Here is a 25,375-nt window from a genome sequence, read left to right on the forward strand (position 1 = left end):
ATCATTTTATGTGTACATATAGCCAAAATCACAGCAAATGTCTTTATATTATGTGTATGGTGATTTTGTCAGACAACGTCTCGATTATAAATCAGGATTTTAGTGCTGGTTTAACATGTCAGGGCTCGACACTAACGCTTGTCAATTAGTCCGGGATAAGTGTATTTTTTGAAAGGGCAAGTGAAAGAGAATTTTAGGACCTGATTTAAACGTCAATACCAAAAAAAAACCAAAAAAAAAAACCGCGAGAATGACTGATTTTATTACATTTAGTTTAAGTGGCAATCCATAGTGGATAATAATAGGCTGCATAACGTAGTGACGATAACAAGGTTGCGCTGTTGAGGCTCGCGCACCATCTCGAGGAGAAATGGAAACATGAGCGAAGAACACACAAAAATAAGTTTTTATAACTTGATACAGGTAAGCAAAATCACACGACCAAGATTGCTGTTTTCCTAAATAGGTTACCGTCACGATTAAAAACGTGACACTGATTTCATACAACTGTTCAGTTAACAAACAGTTAATATTAAGTCACTTACATTTTAGAAGGAACATTGACTGTTTTTGTTCTGTTTTAGCAGCAAAAATAGTTTCAAACAAAGATCAGAGCAGAACCATAGCGCAACACTCAGCCTTGTTTTCATTACTGAATGATTCAGCGTTTTGAACGAATCGGTTGAGTCAAAGATTAAATGACCCATTCATAAACAACTGCCTCATTCTTGAATGAATCAGCCATTGGAATGAATCGTTTAAATGAATGACTTACTTAATAAGATGGTTACTTGACGCCACCTACTGGTGGTTTAGTTTAATTTTTAAAAGTATCATTTCCCCCCCAACATTTCTTACAATCCCATAACATTATTTAATGCAGTTGTATTTTTTTTTTATTGTAAATTTGTAAATTATTTAATTTGATTGGTAACAGCCCTTAGTGTCTTATTGTAATAAAATTTATTGATTGAAGTTAAGAATTTAAAATGAAAGATGAATCATACATTTTACATGAATCGTACAAGAATCGTACAAGTGAATGAAAAGGCTAAATGTCGAGCCCTGTATGTAGTCTTAATGGGCCGCGTTTCAGTCACCATTTCATATTGTCTGACAACAAAAACAGAAAAATATATAGATGAAACAATTTTATTGGGAATTTGGCTGTATTAAAATATATTATGTGAGCAAAAAGGGTAGCAGCAGAGAAGCAAACAAATAGAAAGGGCTGACACTTGGCAGAATATGAATGCAACAATGACATGATGAATATGCTAATTGCCTTATGATGCCATCTATCGACATTTACCAACATACAGTGCCACTTGAAAGTTTGTGAACCCCTTGCAGAGTCTGTGAAAATGTGAAAAATTTTAACAAAATAAAAGAGATAATACAAAATGCATGTTATTTTTTATTTAGTACTGTCCTGATTAAGATATTTTACATAAAAGATGTTTACATAATTCACAAGACAAAAAAATAGCTGAATTTATTAAAATGACCCTGTTCAAAAGTTTGTGAACCATTGATTCTTAATACTGTGTGTGGTTACCTGGATGATCTACGACTGTTTTTTTTTTTTTGTTTTGTGATGGTTGTTCATGAGTCCCTTGTTTGCTCTGAGCAGTTAAACTGAGCTCTGTTCTTTAGAAAAATCCTCCAGGTCCTGCAGATTCTTCAGATTTACAGCATCTTTTGCATATTTGAACCCTTTCCAGCAGTGACTGTATGATTTTGAGATCCATTTTTTTCACACTGAGGACAATTGAGGGACTCAAACACAACTATTAAAAAAGGTTCAAACATTCACTGATGCTCCAGAAGGAAGCATGATGCATTAAGAGTCAGGGGTGAAATCTTTTGAACAGGATGAAGATGTCCAAATTTTTCTTATTTTGTTTAAATATCAGTTTTCTTCATTTAGTACTGCCCTTTGGAAGCAGCAGAAGATACCTACATGTTTCGCTGAGACAAATTAAGTACAATTTACCTTGATCACCCCCTGGCTCTTAATGCATCGTGTTTCCTTCTAAAGCATCAGTGAATTTTTGAACCTTTTTTAATAGTTGTGTTTGAGTCCCTCAATTGTCCTCAGTGTGAAAAGATGGATCTCAAAATCATACAGTCACTGCTGGAAAGGGTTTAAATATGCAAAAAATGCTTGAAATCTGAAGAATCTGCAGGACCTGGTGGATTTTTCTGAAGAATGCTGGGCAATTTAACTGCTCAGGACAAACAAGGGACTTACGAAAAACCGTCACAAAACAAAAAAACAGTCGTAGATCATCCAGGTGATGACAAACAGTATTAAGAATCAATGGTTCACAAACTTTTGAACTGTGTTATTTTAATAAATTCAGCTATTTTTTGTCTTGTGGATTATATGTAAACATCTTTTATGTAAAATATCTTACTCAGGACAGTACTAAATAAAAAATAACATGCATTTTGTATGATCTCTCTTATTTTGTAAAAATGTAAAAATTGGCATTCAAAAGTATTAAATTAGATTTGATGAAACCTGTAGAAACCCTGTAATCTTTGTTAATGTTAGTTAATGAAAATACGGTTGTTCATTGTTTGTTCATGTTAGTTCACAGTGCATTAAATAATGTTAACAAGATTTTAATAATGTATTAGTAAATGTTGAAATTAGCATTAAATAATAAATGCTGTATAAGTGCAGTTCATTATTAGTTCATGTTAACTAATGTAGTTAACTAATGTTAACTAATGAACCTTATTGTAAAGTGTTACCAAAAATACATATATTTACCTGCCGTAGACCCTCACCTTGAAAAAATCAGGACAGAATTGGTTGAAAGTGGACAAAAGAGACAGATCAGTAAAAACACATTAAGTGACCAGGTGTAAACGCTTCTTAATTATTGCCCAGATAGTGGAAATGAGCATTCCAACAATTAAACTATTATCTTATAGCCATTTCATGATTTGTGAAGCTCTTTACTGTATTCTCAGGTCTTTCCCATAGTGATGGATGACTGTAGAAATTTGACCTGTGTGACACTTCATATTTGTAGCCCAGTGAAACAGGAAGTCATGATGACTTATCACTTAAGTGTTCCTGATTACTAAGGTGAACTTAAAGGGTTAGTTCTGCCAAAAATGAAAATTCTGTCATTAATTTCTCACCCTCATACCGTTCCACACCTCTAAGACCTTTGTTCATATTCGGAACACAAATTAAGATCTTTTTGATAAAATCCGATGGCTCAATGAGGCCTCCTTTGGCAGGACGTTAATTTACACTTTCAATGCCCAGAAAGGTAGTACAGACATATAAACAGTCCATGTGACTACTGTGGTTTAACCAGAGGTGTAAAGAGTACCTGAAAACCATACTTGAGTAAAAGTACTGATACCTTACATCGAAAATGACTCCACTACAAGTTACAAGTAACCAATTCCAATACGACTTGAGTAAGTCTTAAAGTATCTGATTTAACAGTACTTAAGTATTTTACTCATGCTGAATGTAGGCACAGAGATGCACTAGTCCTGAGAGACATACCAGTGAAAATAAGAAACAATTGATTTGTAAGATGAGAAATCAAGTTTATTTTCTAAAATCAAAATAAAACTGAACACCTTAGTGTTGCAATAAATCAAGGTCGACACAACAACCTTTTAAACGTCTACAAACACTCAAGTCTCAAGCACACAGAAAGGCCATAAGTAAACCAATATCCTTCAAAACAGTCTTGTCAATATAGCAGATAAATAAAACAATGCTGGTTTGAGCCTCATCACCAGCTGCAGTCATTTCCTTATCTAATAAATCAAACATCTGCCATCAGCAACTACCTGCTAATGCACTCACGTTCACGTAAAGTATCCTTGTTGACAAGTTTTGGGTGAGTAAAGGCAAAATGCACAAGATATAGTACCTTCAATGCCCTTAGATGGCAATATCGCTTCTTTATATCAGAAACAAACTGCTGCAGAAAAAGTTAGCTGCCATGAAAAATGTAATTTGTAATTGCATCACTCATCACAAATGTAGTGGAGTAAAAAGTACATTTACTTGCTCAAAAATGTAGTCAAGTAGAGAGTAAAAGTTGCCAATATCTTTGATACTCAGTACAACTACAAAGTAGCCAAAAAGATACTTAAGTACAGTAACTAATTACATTTACTCAAGTACTTTACACCTCTGGGTTTAACCTTAATTTTATGAAGCGTTGAGAATACTTTTTGTGCGCCAAAAAACTCAAAATAAATAAAATGGCGACTTTATTCAGCAATTTCTTCTCTTCCATATCAGTCTCCGACGCGCGTTCACGAGAGCACCACGACGCATGCGTGTGGTGATGGGAGATACATGTGTTGCCTCATCGTCTGAATTATCCAAACTTCAGTTAGATTTTCATTCATTATAATTTTTTGGGGTGCCAATTATTTTGGCATGCATATTTTGGAGAAAAACATATTTTTTTGATTTATTCCACATTTATATTTTCTTACTGAAATAGTAAGAGGAGAAATGGTAAAAATAAATGTTCACAGTCAGATCACAGTTCACAGACAATATTTGTGGAGCCCACCGTGTAGTTGACAGGATGACTTGCAGTGTTTCATGTAAACAAATGAATGTACCATCGTTTGTCGCACTGTTGCTCTTATATTCACAGCCTGTGCTGAACTTTGTCTTGGTTAAAAACGAATCCACCGCAAAATGAAGCAAACAAAGAAGTGTCTTACTGACGCGAACTGAGAATAAAGTTCATCCACACTTTCCTAATGTTAGGATCACAAGGAAGGCAATACGAAGACTGTGTTTTTCCACAATATTGGCACTTCAAAATATCTTGTAATTCTCAGAGGCATCTCTATCGTTTTGCTGCTCAAGTAACCCTGTGTTTGCATCTCTTGTATTTACTACTACATGACATGCGTGAAATGGTGGGCGGGGCTAAAGAGGCAATAATGTAGAAGTAGGCATTGAATCTTCTTTAGCAGAGGCGGTCTTTCATCACACTGTGATGTCACACTGAGACAAAATCCGTAACGAGTCATTTTGGGAACTTGGTTTCAATAAAAGCTGTTTTTGTACCAACGAGGAAGATTTGAGTTCTGAAACTTACAGGATATTGGTATAATACAATGACCTTGTTACATTTTATGTTTCTGTTTTGGTTTCATTTTCAAGGACTTTTAGTTTGTTATCATTATTTCCTGTTTTCGTTTGGTTGTCATGGTAATAAATTGTTTCATTGATTAGTGCACACCTGTTTCGTATTAAATTCTATTATCTTGTGTACTACTGTATATAAGGCCTTCGGTTCTTTCAGTTCCTTGTCTTGTGTTATTTGTGTTTGCTCACACTGTTTCATTTATTTCTTGTTTTGGATTTATTCTTTTGTTTGATTTAATAATGTTTTTAGCTGCAAATACATCTGCTATGCCTCTAGCCTCCTCATCTTCATCATAAACGTGACATACCTCTTATATGTCAAAAGATCAAGGAAAATTAGTTTTCTCAATTCATGACCCCTTTAAGGCAGCAATGTCCAAGTGTTTTTTTCCAGCTTTACACTGTGAATATCTTTTGTGAATTATTGACTTCTCTGTTTCTCTAGTACTGTGAGAGGAATGTGTACTATAGCGTTTGTACCCATGAGGCAGTCTGTGCGATTAGAAGACAAAGCACCCCCTCCTGGCAAGCAAACCCTCCACAGAAAACACTCCACACCGCTCTGAAGATGAATGTATTCGAAGACACTCTCCTTTCAATTATTTAAATATTCCCTGAATATTTAAGTGGATAATGTACCTGTGAAAGAAAGAAAGTGAATTATATAAAACATTTCTACCACAGCTCATCATAGCCAAAGACTGACGAATCTGTCACCATTTCTGATACAACATTCAAACCTTAGTGAATAAACAAAAATGAAAGGCTGTCAAACCTGGAAGTGCTTATGTGTGTGTGTGTGTGTGTGTGTGTGTGTGTGACAGATACCCAGCGTTGTCTGCAGGCGGTGGAGAGGTTACAGTCTCGATTGAAAGAAAAGGGAGCAGATGTTCCTGCTGAGGAGAAGCTGAACCTTCTGAAAGCGGTCCTGCAGAGTCCTCTATTTCACCAGATCCTCGCCCTTCAGAAATCAGTGCAACACCTGAAGGAGCATGTAAGAAAAAAAACACAACACTGGAAAAAATCCTCCTTACTTTTAGACAAACACCAAAACACTGCAAACAGAGTGAATTTACATTAGTAAAAAAATAGATTGTCCAAAAATGAAATTTTGACATTATTTATTTACCCTTGTTCCAAACCCTTACGGGCCGTATTTTAACGATCTAAGCGCATGGTCTAAAGCGCACGGCGCAAGTGCACTTAGGGCGTGTCCGAATCCAGTTTTGCTAGTTTAACAATGGGTTTTGGCCGTAACGTGCAATAAACCAATCAGAGCCTCATCTCCCATTCCCTTTAAAAGCCAGTTGCGCTCACGCCATGGCGGATTCGCTATTTACATGGCGGAAATTGCAAGTGGAAAAACTGAACGCTTCTCTAGCGAGGAAACGGACCTGCTCGTGCACAAGGTTAAAGCGTGAGCAGACCGTCTACGGGACAAGCCGGATTCCACCAAGGCATTTTTATCTTTATGCACACAATAATAATCTTTTACATTGTAATCCTTTTATTTTTAATATTTGGCATGTTTGTGTTCTGCTGCGCGTCCCTGTGTGTGTAATAAGCAGAATGTACACACGTTGTGCACCTGCATATAGGCGCATATTACTAACGTGCTCTTTAAATAACAAAACAAAAATTGTGCCATTGACTTTAGACCAGGTTTCAGTTGGTCAATGGCGCGGTCGTTTTCAGTTGCCTCAAAATAGTGACGCGCCATCAATGCGCCTGAGCACACCTCGTTTTCAGACCATGGGCACACAAATGGGCGCAAATGCATTTGCTATTTAAACAACGTGGCGCAGGATGTGAAAATTATAACCGCGCTGGGCTGAAACTAGCAAAAAACACTTGCGTTGCACCTGGCGCCACATTGCGTCTGGTGTATGATGGTTATTTTATATACAAGAACATGGTAAGGTACAAAAAACTTTAAAAAGAGCTTTTTTTTTTTTTAGAACTGCTCATTGATGGAATTTTTTTTTTTTTTTTTTTTAACAACCTATTTTTTTCTTTTCAACTGGTTCATTCCTGTTTATAATTTTGATCAAATTATTTGTTCACAAATTAAATGTAATTATTTATTAACAGATCAGATTCATTCGTGAATTGGAGTCTAACCCACTTGCATTTAAATCAATGTGGTGACAACATTCAACATATATGAGGTTATGTGACAAAAATGTAGCATGCTACTGTTTGTATTGTTTAGTACTTCACATACACTATCATTCAAAAGTTTGGGGTCATTTATTTATTTATAAAATTACGTTTTATTCAACAAGGATGCATTAAATTGATCAAAAGTGACCGTAAAAACTTTTCCACTAAAATATAAAGCAGCACAACTGTTTACAACATTGATAATAATAAGAAATGTTTCTTCAGATCAGTATATTAGAATGATTTCTGAAGGATCATGTGACACTGAAGACTGGAGTAATGATGCTGAAAATTCAGCTTTACATCAGTGGAATAAATTACAGTTTAAAACATATTACAATATATATATATATATATATATATATATAAAATAAATTGTAATAATATTTCACAATATTAATGTTTTTACTTTATTTTTGATCATATAAATGTAGCCTTGGTGAGCGTAACAGACTTCAAAACATTCAAAACAATGTCAAAAACATCAAAAAATCCTACCTTACCCAAACCTTAGAATGGTAGTATACAATACATATCTGGAAATGTAAAACTGATATTTCCTAACGGCGTGCTAAAGCAAAATATATCAAATATAAATATCTTAAAACAAATGTTTTTGTGAACCGTATGTAGCGAAGTATGCAATAAGCAGTATACTGCCTTATGTCTGAGGTAGTTCAGACATGCTGTCACAGTTAATCTTAGGATTTGTGTTAAGTTAATTATGCAATGATATGTTTTGACGTCTGCTTTGAATCTTTGCTGCCTTGATCTGAGATGATTGAGATTACATGATTATTCAAATCACAAACAATGCAAACACTGGAAAATATTCATAAATAAGATACAGCTTAATTAGTCGGGGGGAAGAAGCTTTATTAATTGGGCAGATTTCGAGGTTTTCAAGCTCTGTGTGGACATGGAGAGTTTTGCACTGGCAGCCGTTCTGTCTAAAGTATGCAAGTTATGCTGGGGAGGCTGGAACAGAGGAATGGAGATTATCAAATCCCCACCGGCATTCCCTCTCGCTCAGTTCAGTCACATACTTATGAACCGCAGAGCGTAACATTGTTAACAGCCTGTGAGGAAAAAGGAAACTTAAAAAAATCTAACCCTTGTGAAAAAGAAGTGTGCTTCATTGTATTAAATGTGCCCTTGCAGTGTACTTCAAATCTTAGAAGTAAACAAAAAAAAAAAAAACCACCTGCATTAATATAATATTAGTAGAATAAAGACCACTTAAGTGCATTTAAAGAAAATACATTTTCATGACTGCGTTTCTTAACATACTTCTCACAGAAGTGAGTACACCCCTCACATTTTTTTAAATATTTTGTTATATCTTTTCATGTGACAACACTGAAGAAATGACACTTTGCTACAATGTAAAGTAGTGAGTGTACAGCTTGTATAACAGTGTAAATTTGCAGTCCCCTCAAAATAACTCAACACACAGCCATTAATGTCACAAAAGTGAGTACACCCCTAAGTGAAAATGTCCAAATTGGGCCCAAAGTGTCAATATTTTGTGTGGCCACCATTATTTTCCAGCACTGCCTTGAGCTTCTTGGGCATGGAGTTCACCAGAGCTTCACAGGTTGCCACTGGAGTCCTCTTCCACTCCTCCATGACGACATCACGGAGCTGGTGGATGTTAGAGACCTTGCGCTCCTACACCTTCCATTTGAGGATGCCCCACAGATGCTCAATAGGGTTTAGGTACCCTCAGCTTCTTTAGCAAGGCAGTGGTCGTCTTGGAGGTGTGTTTAGGGTCGTTATCATGTTGGAATACTGCCCTGCGGCCCAGTCTCCGAAGGGAGGGGATCATGCTCTGCTTCAGTATGTCACAGTACATGTTGGCATTCATGGTTCCCTCAATGAACTGTAGCTCCCCAGACACACTTGTCTTTGTACTCCTCACCTGGTTGCCGACACACGCTTGACACCATCTGAACCAAATAAGTTTATCTTGGTCTCATCAGACCACAGGACATGGTTCCAGTAATCCATGTCCTTAGTCTGCTTGTCTTCAGCAAACTGTTTGCGGGCTTTCTTGTGTATCATCTTTAGAAGAGGCTTCCTTCTGGGACGACATCCATGCAGCCCAATTTGATGCAGTGTGCGGCGTATGGTCTGAGCACTGACAGGCTGACCCCCCACCTCTTCAACCTCTGCAGCAATGCTGGCAGCACTCATACATCTATTTCCCAAACACAACCTCTGGATATGACGCTGAGCACGTGCACTCAACTTCTTTGGTCGACCATGGCGAGGCCTGTTCTGAGTGGAACCTGTCCTGTTAAACCGCTGTATGGTCTTGGCCACCGTGCTGCAGCTCAGTTTCATGGTCTTGGCAATCTTCTTATAGCCTTCACCATCTTTATGTAGAGCAACAATTATTTTTTTCAGATCCTCAGAGAGTTCTTTGCCATGAGGTGTCATGTTGAACTTGCAGTGACCAGTATGAGAGAGTGAGAGCGATAACACCAAACTTAACACACCTGCTCCCCATTCACACCTGAGACCTTGTAACACTAACGAGTCACATGACACCAGGGAGAGAAAATGGCTTATTGGGCCCAATTTGGACATTTTTACTTAGGGGTGTACTCACTTTTGTGACATTAATGGCTGTGTGTTGAGTTATTTTGAGGGGACAGCAAATTTACACTGTTATACAAGCTGTACACTCACTACATTACATTGTAGCAAAGTTTCATTTCTTCAGTGTTGTCACATGAAAAGATATAATAAAATATTTACAAAAATGTGAGGGGTGTACTCACTTCTGTGAGATACTGTAAGTACACTTGAAAAGTGCACTTTATAAAATATCAACTTGAAAATTTTACTTTAAGGTACATTTTAATTCATTGTTTTAACAGTCTTTTGTTTTGCTTTAAAGAAGTACCTATTTTGATGTGTTGACTAACATACTTAAGCACATGTAAAGTACCTGATTATAATTTTATTTGATATTACATTTAAAGTTAAATGTTTGTCAGTATTTGGCCATACACTTTAACCATATTTCAAAGAAAACAGAATTATGAAATTGCATATAAAGATGTACTTAAGTCCTACTTAAAGTGGTTAAAAAACTAGAAAAAATGAAAATTCTGTCACCATTTACTCACCCTCAAGTTGTTCCAAACCTGTATGAGTTTCTTTCTTTTGTTGAACACAAAAGAGGATATTTTGAAGAATATGGGTAACCAAACAGTTGACGGTAGCCATTGACTTCCATAGTAGAAAAAAAAAATAGTATGGAAGTCAATGACTTCCGTCAACTGTCTGGTTACCCATATTCTTCAAAATATCCTCTTTTGTGTTCAACAAAAGAAAGAAACTCATACAGGTTTGGAACAACTTGAGGGTGAGTAAATGGTGACAGAATTTTAATTTTTGGGTGAACTATCCCTTTAAGTATCTGAAAACATTACTTTCAATACGCACTTAAGTATATTCTTTTAAAGTGTATTGTTTACGTAACAAGTACAAGTAAGTATGCTAAAGTGTACTAATTTTTCACAAGGGATACACACACAAGAATAAGATTTTTACATTGTCAAAAGAAAAGTGGTAGCCAGGGTGTTGCTATGCAGTGGCTACGGTGCTCTGCACTTAGGCAAAAGTAAACATTATGATTGCTTTAAAGCAAGCACCTTTAATAACCTTAGAAGAATTTATTTTGGTCTGTTGATGTCTCCCCACACTAAACTGCAAGGTTGTTTATGCCAACTGGTGGGTCTGGCTTTGTCTGTGTTGCTATGGTTACCACAACGCAGCAACGGCTGAGAGAGACATGAGTTCATGTGTGAAGTGGAGCAGAAGTAATTTCTGAAATGTGGACGAGCCAAACTGGAGGCCTAATCCTCTTACACGGGAAGACTAACAAATACACGCTCTCTCAGAGCTGGCATAGTTTAGTGTGCGTTCAAAGCTTGTGCACGATCAGCAACCGAGCCGAGAGTCTACAGCGCTTAATCTGAAGGGCCTCTGGGAGACGTTTATGAACATTAATGTTTACTGCAGCAGACTGAAGTGGGCCCATTTATGCACAGAAGAGCTATATAAAACCTGCAAAAAGTGTCACCCTGACTCTCCCGACATAGTTTGGGACCGTTCACCTAATAATGAAATTTCTGTCATTATTTTATTCTATGACTTTCTGAAACACAATAAAAGATATCATTGGAATCCAAAAAAAAAAAAAAAAATGAAACCCTATTTTCTTGTGAAAAAGAAGTTTGTTTAATTGTATTGAATGTACACTTGTAGTGTAATTCAAATCCTAAAAGTATATTTTTTAACGAACCGCACTTGCAGATAATATAATATTAATAAAATAAAATGGCATTTAAGTGTACTTAAAGAGAGTTCTTAAAACACTTAAGTACACTTTTAAAAAGTGCACTTTTTAATAATATCAAATTAAAAGTTTTGCTTTAAAGAACATTTTAAATCATGTTTTAATAATCTAGCATGCTTTTTAAGCAGTATGCTTATTTTAATGTGTTGACTAACATACTAAAGCACATGTAAAGTACTTGATTAGAGTTTTAACTTGAGTGTGTTATTCTGTATTACATTTAAAGTTAATTCAGGTTCAATAAAAATGACATTAAAGTATGTTTTAGTTTACCATAAATGCTTGTCAGTACATTCAGCAGAACACTTTAACCATACTTCAATTATGAAAATACATACTGTGTAAAGATGTAAAGAGTCCTACTTAAGTGTCAAAAAGCACTCTAAAAATCAGCTAATTGCATTTAATGTACAATTTAAACTAAAAATAAAATTTAATTGCAATTAACATGCAATTACATTCAGTTCCACTTAAGCATATTCTTTCAAAGTATTTCCATAATACGTACAATTATTAAAAGTATGCTAAAATGTACTTCTTTTTCACAAGGGATTGACTTTCATTGTATTACTTAAACACAAAGACATTCATTTTTGGGTGAACAATTTCTTTAATAAATCAGAATCACAAGATGTGGAAAAGACACACAGACACTGATTTAACAGCAAGGACAGAGTTGTAAATCACTTGAGTGCAGATCTGTGAAACCGAGCTGGAAAGACAATGCTTTAATAAGCAATTAAATTCAAACAAACAACAAATGTTTTAAGGAAACGACTTCACACATTGCGATGTGAAGTGCATGTTATTTTTCTCACAGAGAGAAGCTTTTTTGGGGCACATTTGTCTGGGTAATTGATGTGAAATGGTTTGTACTTCATCAGGAATGTGCGCTTGAGTCGAGGAGGGAAATAAAAAGTTAATTAAGCAGCTCCTGAATGTAATGAAAAACATGTGTGCGCAGATGGCTGGGAGGACAAATTATCACCAGAAATTATCAAAACAAATGAGTTTCCCATGCTCTTTCAGAGCTATTTATATTTTTAGATGCTCAGTGAAAAAAGTAAAGCTAAATACTTGGAACACACAAATGAGGAGTAATTTACACTTCCACTAAGTTTTTTCTTTCTCTCATAGACTCCATATATTAACTCAGATATCAAGGGCAGCAATGAAGGTTTTTCAGCACAGCTCAATGGACAGCCTTCATCTGAAGAGTACAAACACATCATCCGTTCCATGGCTCAGGTAACATACATTGGTATTTATTTCTATAGATCATTTAAATCTTTACTTTTCAACATTTAACCAGTAAACTCTCAAACTCATTGATATAAGAGATATAAGATGCAAGCCAAATATACAGGTGCTGGTCATATAATTAGAATATCATCAAAAAGTTGATTTATTTCACTAATTCCATTCAAAAAGTGAAACTTGTATATTATATTCATTCATTACACACAGACTGATATATTTCAAATGTTTATTTCTTTTAATTTTGATGATTATAACTGACAACTAAGGAAAATTCCAAATTCAGTATCTCAGAAAATTAGAATATTGTGAAAAGGTTCAATATTGAAGACACCTGGTGCCACACTCTAATCAGCTAATTAACTCAAAACACCTGCAAAGGCCTTTAAATGGTCTCTCAGTCTAGTTCTGTAGGCTACACAATCATGGGGAAGACTGCTGACTTGACAGTTGTCCAAAAGACAACCATTGACACCTTGCACAAGGAGGGCAAGACACAAAAGGTCATTGCAAAAGAGGCTGGCTGTTCACAGAGCTCTGTGTCCAAGCACATTAATAGAGAGGCGAAGGGAAGGAAAAGATGTGGTAGAAAAAAGTGTACAAGCAATAGGGATAACCGCACACTGGAGAGGATTGTGAAACAAAACCCATTCAAAAATGTGGGGGAGATTCACAAAGAGTGGACTGCAGCTGGAGTCAGTGCTTCAAGAACCACTATGCACAGACGTATGCAAGACATGGGTTTCAGCTGTCGCATTCCTTGTGTCAAGCCACTCTTGAACAACAGACAGCGTCAGAAGCGTCTCGCCTGGGCTAAAGACAAAAAAGACTGGACTGCTGCTGAGTGGTCCAAAGTTATGTTCTCTGATCAAAATAAATTTTGCATTTCCTTTGGAAATCAGGGTCCCAGAGTCTGGAGGAAAAGAAGAGGAGAGGCACACAATCCACGTTGCTTGAGGTCCAGTGTAAAGTTTCCACAGTCAGTGATGGTTTGGGGTGCCATGTCATCTGCTGGTGTTGGTCCACTGTGTTTTCTGAGGTCCAAGGTCAACGCAGCCGTATACCAGGAAGTTTTAGAGCACTTCATGCTTTCTGCTGCTGACCAACTTTATGGAGATGCAGATTTCATTTTCCAACAGGACTTGGCACCTGCGCACAGTGCCAAAGCTACCAGTACCTGGTTTAAGGACCATGGTATCCCTGTTCTTAATTGGCCAGCAAACTCACCTGACCTTAACCCCATAGAAAATCTATGGGGTATTGTGAAGAGAAAGATGTGATATGCCAGACCCAACAATGCAGAAGAGCTGAAGGCCACTATCAGAGCAACCTGGGCTCTTATAACACCTGAGCAGTGCCACAGACTGATCGACTCCATGCCATGCTGCATTGCTGCAGTAATTCAGGCAAAAGGAGCCCCAACTAAGTATTGAGTGCTGTACATGCTCATACTTTTCATGTTCATTCTTTTCAGTTGGCCAAGATTTCTAAAAATCCTTTCTTTGTATTGGTCTTAAGTAATATTCTAATTTTCTGAGATACTGAATTTGGGATTTTCCTTAGTTGTCAGTTATAATCATCAAAATTAAAAGAAATAAACATTTGAAATATATCAGTCTGTGTGTAATGAATGAATATAATATACAAGTTTCACTTTTTGAATGGAATTAGTGAAATAAATCAACATTTTGATGATATTCTAATTATATGACCAGCACCTGTATATTGTCCTCAGTAAATAAAACAAAAAGAGACCACACATTTAGTCATTTACTTTCTGAGAACATACAAACTGTGTGATTATGTGGCTGTGATGTTGTGTGTGTAGGGTCGGTACGTGACACACATCGACCTACAGAAACCGGTATCGGGTGGTTTGGGCTTCAGTGTTGTTGGATTGTGTAGTGAGAACCGCGGAGAACTCGGCATCTTCATTCAGGAGATTCAGGCTGGAAGTGTGGCATACAGGTCAGAATACATAAAGTACACACACACACTCACACATCCTGTCAGATGATGGGTGATTTGTACTCTTGGAACTCTTCTTGTTCGTTCACATTTTAAAAATAAAGATTACTCATATTTTAAAGATCTGCTGAAATTCTCATTTCTTCCCTCCTAATCACAAATGTGTCACCAGTTCATGTCATGTCAGCATTTTCCAGATAAAAGTCACTGCAAAAGCTAGTTTGCTGACATGTTAGTACTTTTTAGCAATTTGGTGTGTCTTTGTGAGAGGAAATTTCTGCCTGCTCAATATGTGTCTGATAGAAAAGTAGATATACCTCACATTGCTCTACAAAAACAGTGTTGGATAATTGTTCTTAGGTCAGCCAATTGTTCACCATTCATTGTCATTTTGTCCACCCCTTGTGAAAAAGAAGTACATTTTAGCATACTTTTAAAAAGAGTAGCTATTATGGAAATAATATACTTTAAAAGAATATACTTAAAGGGTTAGTTCACCCAAAAATGAAAATATTGTAATTTATTACTCACCCTCATGCCGTTCCACACCCGTAAGACCTTTGTTAATCTTCGGAACGCAAATTAAGATATTTTTGTTTAAATCCGATGGCTCCATGAGGCCTGCATAGCCAGCAATGACATTTCCTCTCTCAAGATCCATAAAGGTACTAAAAACATATTTAAATCAGTTCATGTGAGTACAGTGGTTCAATATTAATATTATAAAGCGACAAGAATATTTTTGGTGTGCCAAAAAAAAAAAATAACGACTTATTTAGTGATGGCCGACAAAACACTGCTTTTTTAAGCTTCGGACCATTATGAATCTTTTGTGTTGAATCATGATTCAGATCGCGTGTCAAACCGCCAAACTGCTGAAATCACATGACTTTGGCACTCCGAACCACTGATTCGACACAAAAGATTCATAACGCTCCGAAGCTTCCTGAAGCAGTGTTTTGAAATCAGCCATCACTATATAAGTCGTTATTTTGACGCACCAAAAATATTCTCGTCACTTTATAATATTAATATTGAACCACTGTACTCACATGAACTGATTTAAATATGTTTTTAGTACATTTATGGATCTTGAGAGAGGAAATGTCATTGCTGGCTATGCAGGCCTCACTGAGCCATTGGATTTCAACAAAAATATCTTAATTTGCGTTCTGAAGATTAACGAAGGTCTTATGGGTGTGGAACGGCATGAGGGTGAGTAAGAAATGACATTATTTTCATTTTTGGGTGAACTAACCCTTTAAGTACAAACTGAAAGTAATGTTGTACTAGGAATGTCGTGGTGAGGAAATTTTCCCACCAGATAGTAAACTTGCAACAACACTGGTATTACCAATTACATTAAAACAATAAAAATTAACATTAAAGTTAAACTTTTAATTGGACATTATTTCAAAGTGCACTTAAGTTGCACTTAAGTGTTAATAAACTTTAAGTACACTTGTGGCTTTTTATTCATTATTATTATTTTATATGCAAAAAGTATTTAAAGTGCCATGAAACCCTTTGTTTTAGCACTGGTCGTTCACACCTGAGATTTGAAAAAGACTCAAGAAATGGGCGTGTAAAGCTGTGGAAAATCACGAGTGTAGAGGGTGGGAACTGGGGAGACAACAACCAATAAAACACAGACCTGCAACACTTATTATACAGACAAATGATTATTAAAATATAAGCAGAGAAAAAAAAGACAAACAACAGAGTTAGGAGCACCTTGATGTGTTTTAAAAATAACCCTATGACAATATAAAAATAAAAATCATAAATCTCATAAAAATCTTATAATTATAGACTACTAACAACTATCATGAACAAATCATATATATTCTGATAAATTATTCTTAGAAATATCAACAAATCTCTGAACAATTGATACATCAGTTTAACACAGAAAGAATAAAGACATAGTTACTTTTTTGTCCATTCTTTCTTGAATTTTTGGTCTGCATCGTTGTCTTCTGTGTGTCATTGCGTTCAAGATCAGACATACTGCAGTGTCTATATTTGCACATATGTATTTCATTTGAAGAAATGACATGATGAAATATGTGTGCATGCATGGTGCTGGTTCATGTTTGGAGCACTAAAGTATATGAAATATGTCCATAAAAACTTGAAACACATTTGCTCCATACAAATGCACATTCAGTAAAATTAAGTGCACTTCTTTTTCACAAGGGTTGTTTTACAGGAAAGCTGGATTTAAAGGGATAGTTCCCCCCAAAATCCTGTCATCATGTACTTACCCCTTATGTTGTTCTAAAGTCAAGATTTTCTTTTTGAGGAGCACAAAAAAAGATTTTTAAAGAATGTTTTAGCTATTTTTGTCCATACAGTAACAGTCAATGGGTTACAAAAGTTTCAAGCTCCAAAAAGGAGATAAAAGTAGTGTAAAAGTAATCCTTATAGCTTCTGTGATTTATTCCAAGACTTGATGTCAAATGACACGCAAGAACCAGTGAGGTTTGATGTTACAAAGTGATCAGATTTCTTTACTTTCACACTAGCGTTATGTCCTTATTTTAGCTTGAGACTTTCAAATTCTTTGCTCTGTAGTGATGGTGAGCTGATCTCAAAACTACTTTGGCTGTTAAGCGTATGTTCTCTACTTTACCCTAGCGATGGAAAACTGAAGGAGGGAGATCAGATATTGGCAATTAATGGTCAGCCATTGGATCAGAGCGTCAGTCACCAGCAGGCTATCGTGCTTCTTCAGCGAGCATCGGACTGTGTGAGCCTCACTGTTGCCCGTGGGCCCGTACCACAGCTTTCCAGCCCGGTCGTCTCCAGAACCCCCAGTGCTGCTAGCACACTTTCAGCACACTCTAGTGCGGTGAGACAAACACACACACATACAGACTTAGGGTGTTTTCAGGGTGTTTTTTTGCATTTTTCCCCTTAGTTTGGTTCATTTAGGAATATATGAACATACATGTAAAGCTTAAATCCATGCCAAAATAATCGGTCCTAGATTGCCCGAACAAGGTGGTCTCGGCAAGATTGAAAATTAACTCTGGAGAGGTTTGCTTGTGGTGATAAAGCAATCCGACCCAATGGAAAAACAAACCAAGCTGTATCATAATTTATAATAGGAAATGTATTGAAGAGTATTATTCTATTCAACGGGAAATATGCTACTTTTTTTAGAAGGTTACACCACTAGAATGGCAAAAAAAAAAAAAAAATGTTGAAAGTGATATTAAAGTTCTATTTCATGTCTTCCAACCGCCAAGGGATGGCTAAGCCTGTGAATATTCCTGCTGTGCATAGTGGGGAGTGAAACATAATAGAGATGTGACACAGCCCCTTTTTAAAAGGATACGAACCCCTGCTGCTTTTCTTTTGGGATTGCAGATTGTGCAGTTTGTTTGAGCTTCAGGTTATCTTTCCTAACATCTGTGAGCTGGACAAAGCACTCAAAGTTGTGCACTCAAAAAAAAAAAAAAAGTTGGTATCAAAATTTCCTATATCGAGTTGAGATATGTGGTGACTTTCAGTGTTATTGCCTCCTTAAGATTAATCGCAGTTGTATTCCTCTTTTGTAGGTTGCTTTGGATAAACGCATCTGCTAAATGAATAAATGTAAACGTGTATATGTAGTAGTACCTTACGAGGACATATTACTCCCCAAAGGTACTAATATGCACCTTTTAGAGGTAAAAAAAAATTGTCCCTTTAAGGAGACTGAGTATCCCTCAATGTCATTGTCAATCTCTTAGCCCTGAACACCTCCAAGACGAGCGCGCAGCATCTTCACTGTGAACAGTTCACAATGCTCGCACTCACCCCGCTCCAACGCAAGGGCAGCATGCTCGTCCCCCAATAAAGTGCTGGTTTCTGGGTGTCTTGCACCACAGCCGTATGGTCGGAGTTCCAACACTGGCTCAACAGCCTTACTGATCAAAAGTGTCCATGATCTTTCAGTAGCTACATCATTTCAGCAGCCACATTATTAGTTTAGTCCTGGCACAGTTAGACTGTATATATACCAATATGATTCATTCGTATTACTATGAATGGGAGTTAGTGCAACATGAAATATGGCAGAATAAGTCCTGACTTCCAAATAAAAGAGACAATCATCAATTGGTAAAGTCATTGCCTCATTGCATCTGCCATTAGAAGTTCAGGTTCCCATAGAAAACAGTCAGTGTCCTGCACAAGAACATTGGGCTGGACCAATCTGAAATATACAATTTTATTGTTCATGTCAGATTTGTTGCTAATCTTAAAAAAAAAAAAAATTGTTAGTTTGCCAAGCAGTTTTTGAGATTTGAGTATTTCAAATCTGTAGATAAGAGTTGGTCTTGCATGCCTGAAATAGCTTCCTGGAGGTGTTTCAAATATGGCAAGTGAGTGAACTGACTATCCTTGAAAAGGGACTTTGGACTTAGCACGCTAGGGGATGCACTGGCTGTAATTCCTTGTCTACTTGTGTTCCTAGGTGTGGATGTTTGTAGAAGTGTTTGTAATACACTTTAAACAGTAGCACAAGGAGTTCTCCATGGTGTTTTTTTCAAGACAAGGTCACAGTACCCACGGATGATGCTCCATTAATTTCATGCTCCCATTCCTATGTGTAGAGTGAGAAGACCACCTTCAAACTCATGCATTGCCACCTGACACCAACCACCCTCCTTATGCCAACCACATCACAATACATGTGAAAGCCAAGGACCTTGTTGAAGAACGCAAGCCCTTTTCTGGACTGTATTCGAAATACCAGCTGGAAGCAAGTTCAACAGACAGCACTGATGTGAGAAATTTGTTCAATTTTGAATAAAGGTACTATGGAAGAAGAGCAATGTTCAGAATTGATCAAGGTGTTCTATTCAGTTTGCTTCTGCCCATCATTTCTGCTCACCAGCATAAGGTATGTTTTGCATGCTGGTTTGCTGGTCACCAGCATGGGAAGCTGGAGTGCTGGTGGACCAGCTATACCAGCACAATACCTGCTATGACCAATGTAAACCAGCTTGGTCCAACATGGAAAGTTTGAGAGGACTAAATCGTTACTAAATCATTGGGACTAAATCGTTAGCATTGTGCTTGTCCACCTCCAAAGAATTACCTACTGCTGCTGCTCAGCTGCTGCCTCTTGGTTTGCTAGAGCTTAACCCTTACAAATTTGGCAAACAGATGCTGTCTGGGGCTTCACATGATGATAACAGGGCCCATAGATCAGGTGTGCATGTTGGCTTTCAGGATTGAATCTGGAATTCCTGTGGGATTGGTGTACTGACACAGAGAGGTCATCACAACTGATATTTCCTTTTGGGGTTGTTGTGTTATCCAGCAACACAGGGCATTGCACAGCACATAGTTTGTCCGGATTGGGAGCAGTAATGCTAGCACTGATGCACTTTTACCCTATCCCTTGTTTCCATTCCAGGCCAAATATTGGCTAACCAGATTCTTTTATATAGACCTTAATCAGGGTAGAGCCATATTTAATTTTTGACAGGAATGAAAAAAGAGGCTGCGAGGGATGGAAGTACAGTGTGTACAAACATTTGTGAAAGAATGGGTCGCTCTCAGGAGCTCAGTGAATTCACGCGTGGTACCGTGATAGGTTGCCACCTGTGCAATAAGTATATTCGTGAAATTTCCTCACTACTAAATATTCCACGGTCCACTGTTAGTGGTATCATAACAAAGTGGAAGCAATTGGGAACAACAGCAACTCAGCCACAAAGTGGTAGGCCACGTAAAATCACAAAGCGGGGTCAGCGCATGCTGAGGCGCACAGTGCGCAGAAGTCGACAACTTTCTGCAGAGTCAATAGCTACAGACCTCCAAACTTCATGTGGCCTTCAGATTAGCTCAAGAACAGTACGTAGAGAGCTTCATGGAATGGGTTTCCATGGCCGAGCAGCTGCATCCAAGCCTTACATCACCAAGTGCAATGCAAAGCGTCGGATGCAGTGGTGTAAAGCATGCCGCCACCGGACTCTAGAGCAGTGGAGACGTGTTCTCTGGAGTGACGAATCATGCTTCTCTGTCTGGCAATCTGATGGACGAGTCTGGGTTTGGTGGTTTCCAGGAGAACGGTACTTGCCTGACTGCATTGTGCCAAGTATAAAGTTTGGTGGAGGGGGGATTATGGTATGGGGTTGTTTTTCAGGGGTTGGGCTTGGCCCCTTAGTTCCAGTGAAAGGAACTCTTAATGCTTCAGCATATCAAGACATTTTGGACAATTTCATGCTCCCAACTTTGTGGGAACAGTTTGGGGATGGTCCCTTCCTGTTCCAACATGACTGCGCACCAGTGCACAAAGCAAGGTCCATAAAGACATGGATGAGCAAGTTTGGTGTGGAGGAACTTGACTGGCCTGAGTCCTGACCTCAACCCGATAGAACACCTTTGGGATGAATTAGAGCGGAGACTGTGAGCCAGGCCTTCTCGTCCAACATCAGTGCCTGACCTCACAAATGCGCTTCTAGAAGAATGGTCAAAAATTCCCATAAACACACTCCTAAACTTTGTGGAAAGCCTTCCCAGAAGAGTTGAAGCTGTTATAGCTGCAAAGGGTGGGCCAACTCCATATGAAACCCTACGGATTAAGAATGGGATGTCATTAAAGTTCATGTGCACATAAAGGCAGGCGTCCCAAAACTTTTGGCAGTATAGTGTACATTGTTTAGCCAACAAAATGTCTTTCTGAAAAAAATTTAGTTGACAAAGACTCCATAAATCAGTTTTGAAAGTTGTGAAAATTATGTGATCTAAGAGCTTTATGCAGTGCTTGCCATTGTAAAGACTGTAAGTCTATCCCTCACAGCTTTATTAAAATTCGATATGGCGTCTAACCTGACTAAGGTATAGCTGCTGATTTGTTTTTGTTTTAGAGTGTCAGATCTGAAATTTTGGAATGTTATGGCACAGTATTGATGGATCTGTTTGTTTTGAATGAATTAACTTAATGTCACTGGGGGTTTCCTGGGTAAATGTGAATGTTGTTATTGGCCTGGATGTGGTAGCACAAATACTTCATGTTTTACTATTGATTCCACTCATTCAGAAAATTTTAGTAATAAATTGACAATGGCTACACTTTGGTAACTGACTACCGGGGCAGGGTCTATGGTTTAAATTTTGCAGTTCACAATACATTAAATAGCACCATCAACTAGTGTGGAGCACGGGGATCACTCCTTGCAGAACATTGACACACTGAGTGACAGAGGTGATCTCTGGTGCCTTTGTGATACTTGATAGTCCTCAATCATGTCCGCTGGTGTGTCATTCCATCAGGAGTGTACTGTAACTAAGTCATGAGCCACTCCTAAAGGAGTCTCTGTCACCGACGTCTTTGCAGCAGCAATGTGGTCATCTGCCTCGATGTGGGTGAGTTGCCTTCGTGACACTATTGATATTGGTCATCCACTGGATTAGTCAATCAGGAATCAGGAATTAGAACGTGATATACAAATACAACAGTAACGAAATGACTTGCAGTTTATGGTCACTTGAACAACATGCATTATTCGTGAGAAGTTTTCCAAAGAGGGGGAACAAGGGTCATCCTCTTGTAGGGGTGACTGCATCACATATCTTTTGTTGGTATTGAATTTTGATCCCCGTTACGTGAGGCAGTAACATCCACAGTCTTTGTGGCACTCTGGTGGTCATCTGGCAATGATAGAATCGCTGTAACGTTCTTATCTCACATTTTTTATGAAATCAATGTGAATACAAAAATAATGAACTTGCAACATGCGTTTTAAACTACATTTGTTTATCATCATGAAGGGCAGCCTTATTTGTCATTGACCATCTTGCGTGTGCATTTAACTCTTTTTGTGTGCTTTATAGACCCATTGGACTCACGTGGAGACAATTGAGCTGGTGAATGATGGAACTGGTTTGGGCTTTGGAATTGTCGGCGGTAAAACCACAGGTGTTATCGTCAAAACCATCCTACCTGGAGGCATCGCTGATCAGGTAAACACACTTAGTGGAAGCCAGATCTTCCATTTTTTTTCTGTTCCTGGGTGACTTTTTTTCAGTTCCTGTTGACTTTTTTATGCACTCTTACAACATGGGGTGTTTTTATCTGTCTGTACCTCTTAATACCTCTTGACCTTTTCTCCTCGCCTTGTCCTTAAACTGCTTTCTTTTCAAGCAATTAAAGAAAGAAAAATCTTGAGTCAACAATATGACATAAATTAAATAATTGTCTAATAATCCTGTGAATTTAACCCAAGAACGAACAGTGAAGGTTGTCATAAAATCTGTTTATGAAAATTACATATGTTCACTGTCTTTCTCGCTGGATGCTTCTAGGATGGTCGCTTACGAAGTGGGGATCATGTTTTGCGAATCGGTGATACGGATTTGTTTGGTCTGAGCAGTGAGCAGGTTGCTCAAGTTTTGAAACAATGTGGCAACAGAGTTCGACTCCTCGTCAGTCGTGGGACAGCTGACGACGCTCCGGCCGCTCCTGTCTCCCTGCCGACCGTCACTGAGCAACAGGTACAGTACCATGCGTATACAGATCAGTCTGAACAACATGTGAAACACTGAGCTGTTTGTTTAAGTGTGGAAACTGACTCACATAGAGGTATATATTATTGCTCAGAGGTTGCTCTTTTGTGACTCAGACTTACTCAGAAGTGCTCATTTATGGTTAATCATCTCTATCTCTGTGTTTTTCCTATAAGTCATTAGAAGAAATTGAAATAATTGACCTACAGTGAGAATAAGAGAATATAATTTTATCAATGTGGATAGCACAGCTTAGATACTTTGGTCTCGGATGAATTAAGAAATATTGCAGCATGTGCTTCTTTATGTCCTCAATGTCACTTTTTATTCTGTTAGTTTTCTGTAAGATCTCTGTAACTAACAAATGCCAGAGGCTGAAGTTAGTAATAATTGTAAAATAAAAGGGCATTATTACTCAAGTTTTATTATCCTAAGGATTTTATTGCATCTGTTGTTTGATTCTTAATTATATCATCCTCAAGCAAGAGACATAATTTTTGGTGGGAAAGCAACAGCACAAACATATGATTAGTTTTACAAGTATTTATTTTTTTTTTTTTAACATTGGTTAAAATGTATCAAATTTAAATTAAGAGGTTTCTTTTTCATTCTGTTCTCACTGCTGTGTTGTCTGCTCTCAGGGTTTTGAGGAAGAGGAACAGGACGCTTTTGATGTTAGCTTAACAAAGAATGCTCAGGGATTGGGCATCACCATCGCTGGATATGTTGGGGACAAAACCTCAGGTGAACTTTAAATTATACACTAAATTATATTAACAGACAGAACTTGCAAACTGAACAAACTAATGAATATTGTATTTAGTTTTATTAATGGTATTTTCAAGGTAAGCGTCACTGTAAGTATTGCTCATGCTAACATCCTAAGTCTTAAACTTCAGCTTGTAAGTGTTTGGGCTATGGATGTGAATGATACCTTGATTGCGGCTTGTTAAAGATTCATTTAGCGTTATGATTTGCTGTATATAGATTTGACACAAAATTATCTGTATTCACAAAATCTGTCCTTGAAGTGTGTTATATGAATAAAGTTTGCTTAATTTTAGTGAATAGTCCCTTGTGTAAAAGAAGTACACTTTAGCTTAGTGGTTCCCAAACTTTTGTAAAGAAAAATATTTTCATACACCCACATAAAGACACTCTCAGACATGACCTTGCTTGAAATATTGCAAATAATACACTACTACAAGTACAGTACTACAGTACTACTTCTCAACATCAACAGGCTTCTCTTTGTGTTCGTGATGTGAATGCGCATTTGTTAAAATCATAATTTTGCGTTAAATCTCATCATATTTTACTGATATTCTTATTTATTATACTATACTTATATATTTATTTATAACAGACTACTTAAATTGATATAGTATACTATATTTATAATGTAAGTATTAAATACACTATAAATATAATATATTATACTACAAGTTAGAGCTTCACAATTAATCAGTAAAAGATTGAGATCTCAATTCAAACACTGATGCAATCATATTCCTAAATAACAGCGATTTGGCTGTCTATTAAACCTTTCTTTGACAAGTACGATCACAGCTAACATTCAGATCTGCGTTAGCACTGCCGCTGACCGAGAGAGAGCAGTTGTCATGTATAGGTATGAAACAGCTTCACAAACAGTCTTTTCAACCACACAGTGTTGTTATTTCTGTGTTACAAACATTCAAATTATCATAGAAGCATAAAAGTTTAAAGTTCGGATATAAACACAAAAATACAGTAAAATACAGGAAAGCACCTTTTGAAAGTAGCTTGTGCTTCAAATAAAGATTGTTTTGATTACATCTTTACACCAGTAGGTGGCGACAAGTAAATGTTTTGTCATCGAATCATTCATTAAAGGGATTTGTTCAAAACACTGCATGCATCTCATTTCAGAGGCACTCAGCATACCTGGTTAAAGAAGTCACTGC

At 37.3% G+C, this 25,375-nt stretch overlaps 1 protein-coding gene across 5 annotated transcripts in view; it reads left to right on the forward strand.

Annotated features, from left to right (window-relative positions):
- LOC127515854 (multiple PDZ domain protein) overlaps positions 1-25,375 on the forward strand; it is a 103,598-nt gene that overhangs the window by 17,601 nt on the left and 60,622 nt on the right. For all 5 annotated transcript variants that reach the window (XM_051899956.1, XM_051899957.1, XM_051899958.1 and 2 more), the window contains exons 3-9: positions 5,986-6,155; positions 12,834-12,944; positions 14,782-14,921; positions 17,562-17,775; positions 22,758-22,886; positions 23,229-23,417; positions 24,071-24,173. In XM_051899956.1, the coding sequence (XP_051755916.1) occupies positions 5,986-6,155; positions 12,834-12,944; positions 14,782-14,921; positions 17,562-17,775; positions 22,758-22,886; positions 23,229-23,417; positions 24,071-24,173 (1,056 nt within the window). The remainder of the gene's footprint in view (positions 1-5,985; positions 6,156-12,833; positions 12,945-14,781; positions 14,922-17,561; positions 17,776-22,757; positions 22,887-23,228; positions 23,418-24,070; positions 24,174-25,375) is intronic.

Source organism: Ctenopharyngodon idella, chromosome 7 (assembly GCF_019924925.1).
Source record: "Ctenopharyngodon idella isolate HZGC_01 chromosome 7, HZGC01, whole genome shotgun sequence".
NCBI lineage: Eukaryota > Metazoa > Chordata > Actinopteri > Cypriniformes > Xenocyprididae > Ctenopharyngodon > Ctenopharyngodon idella.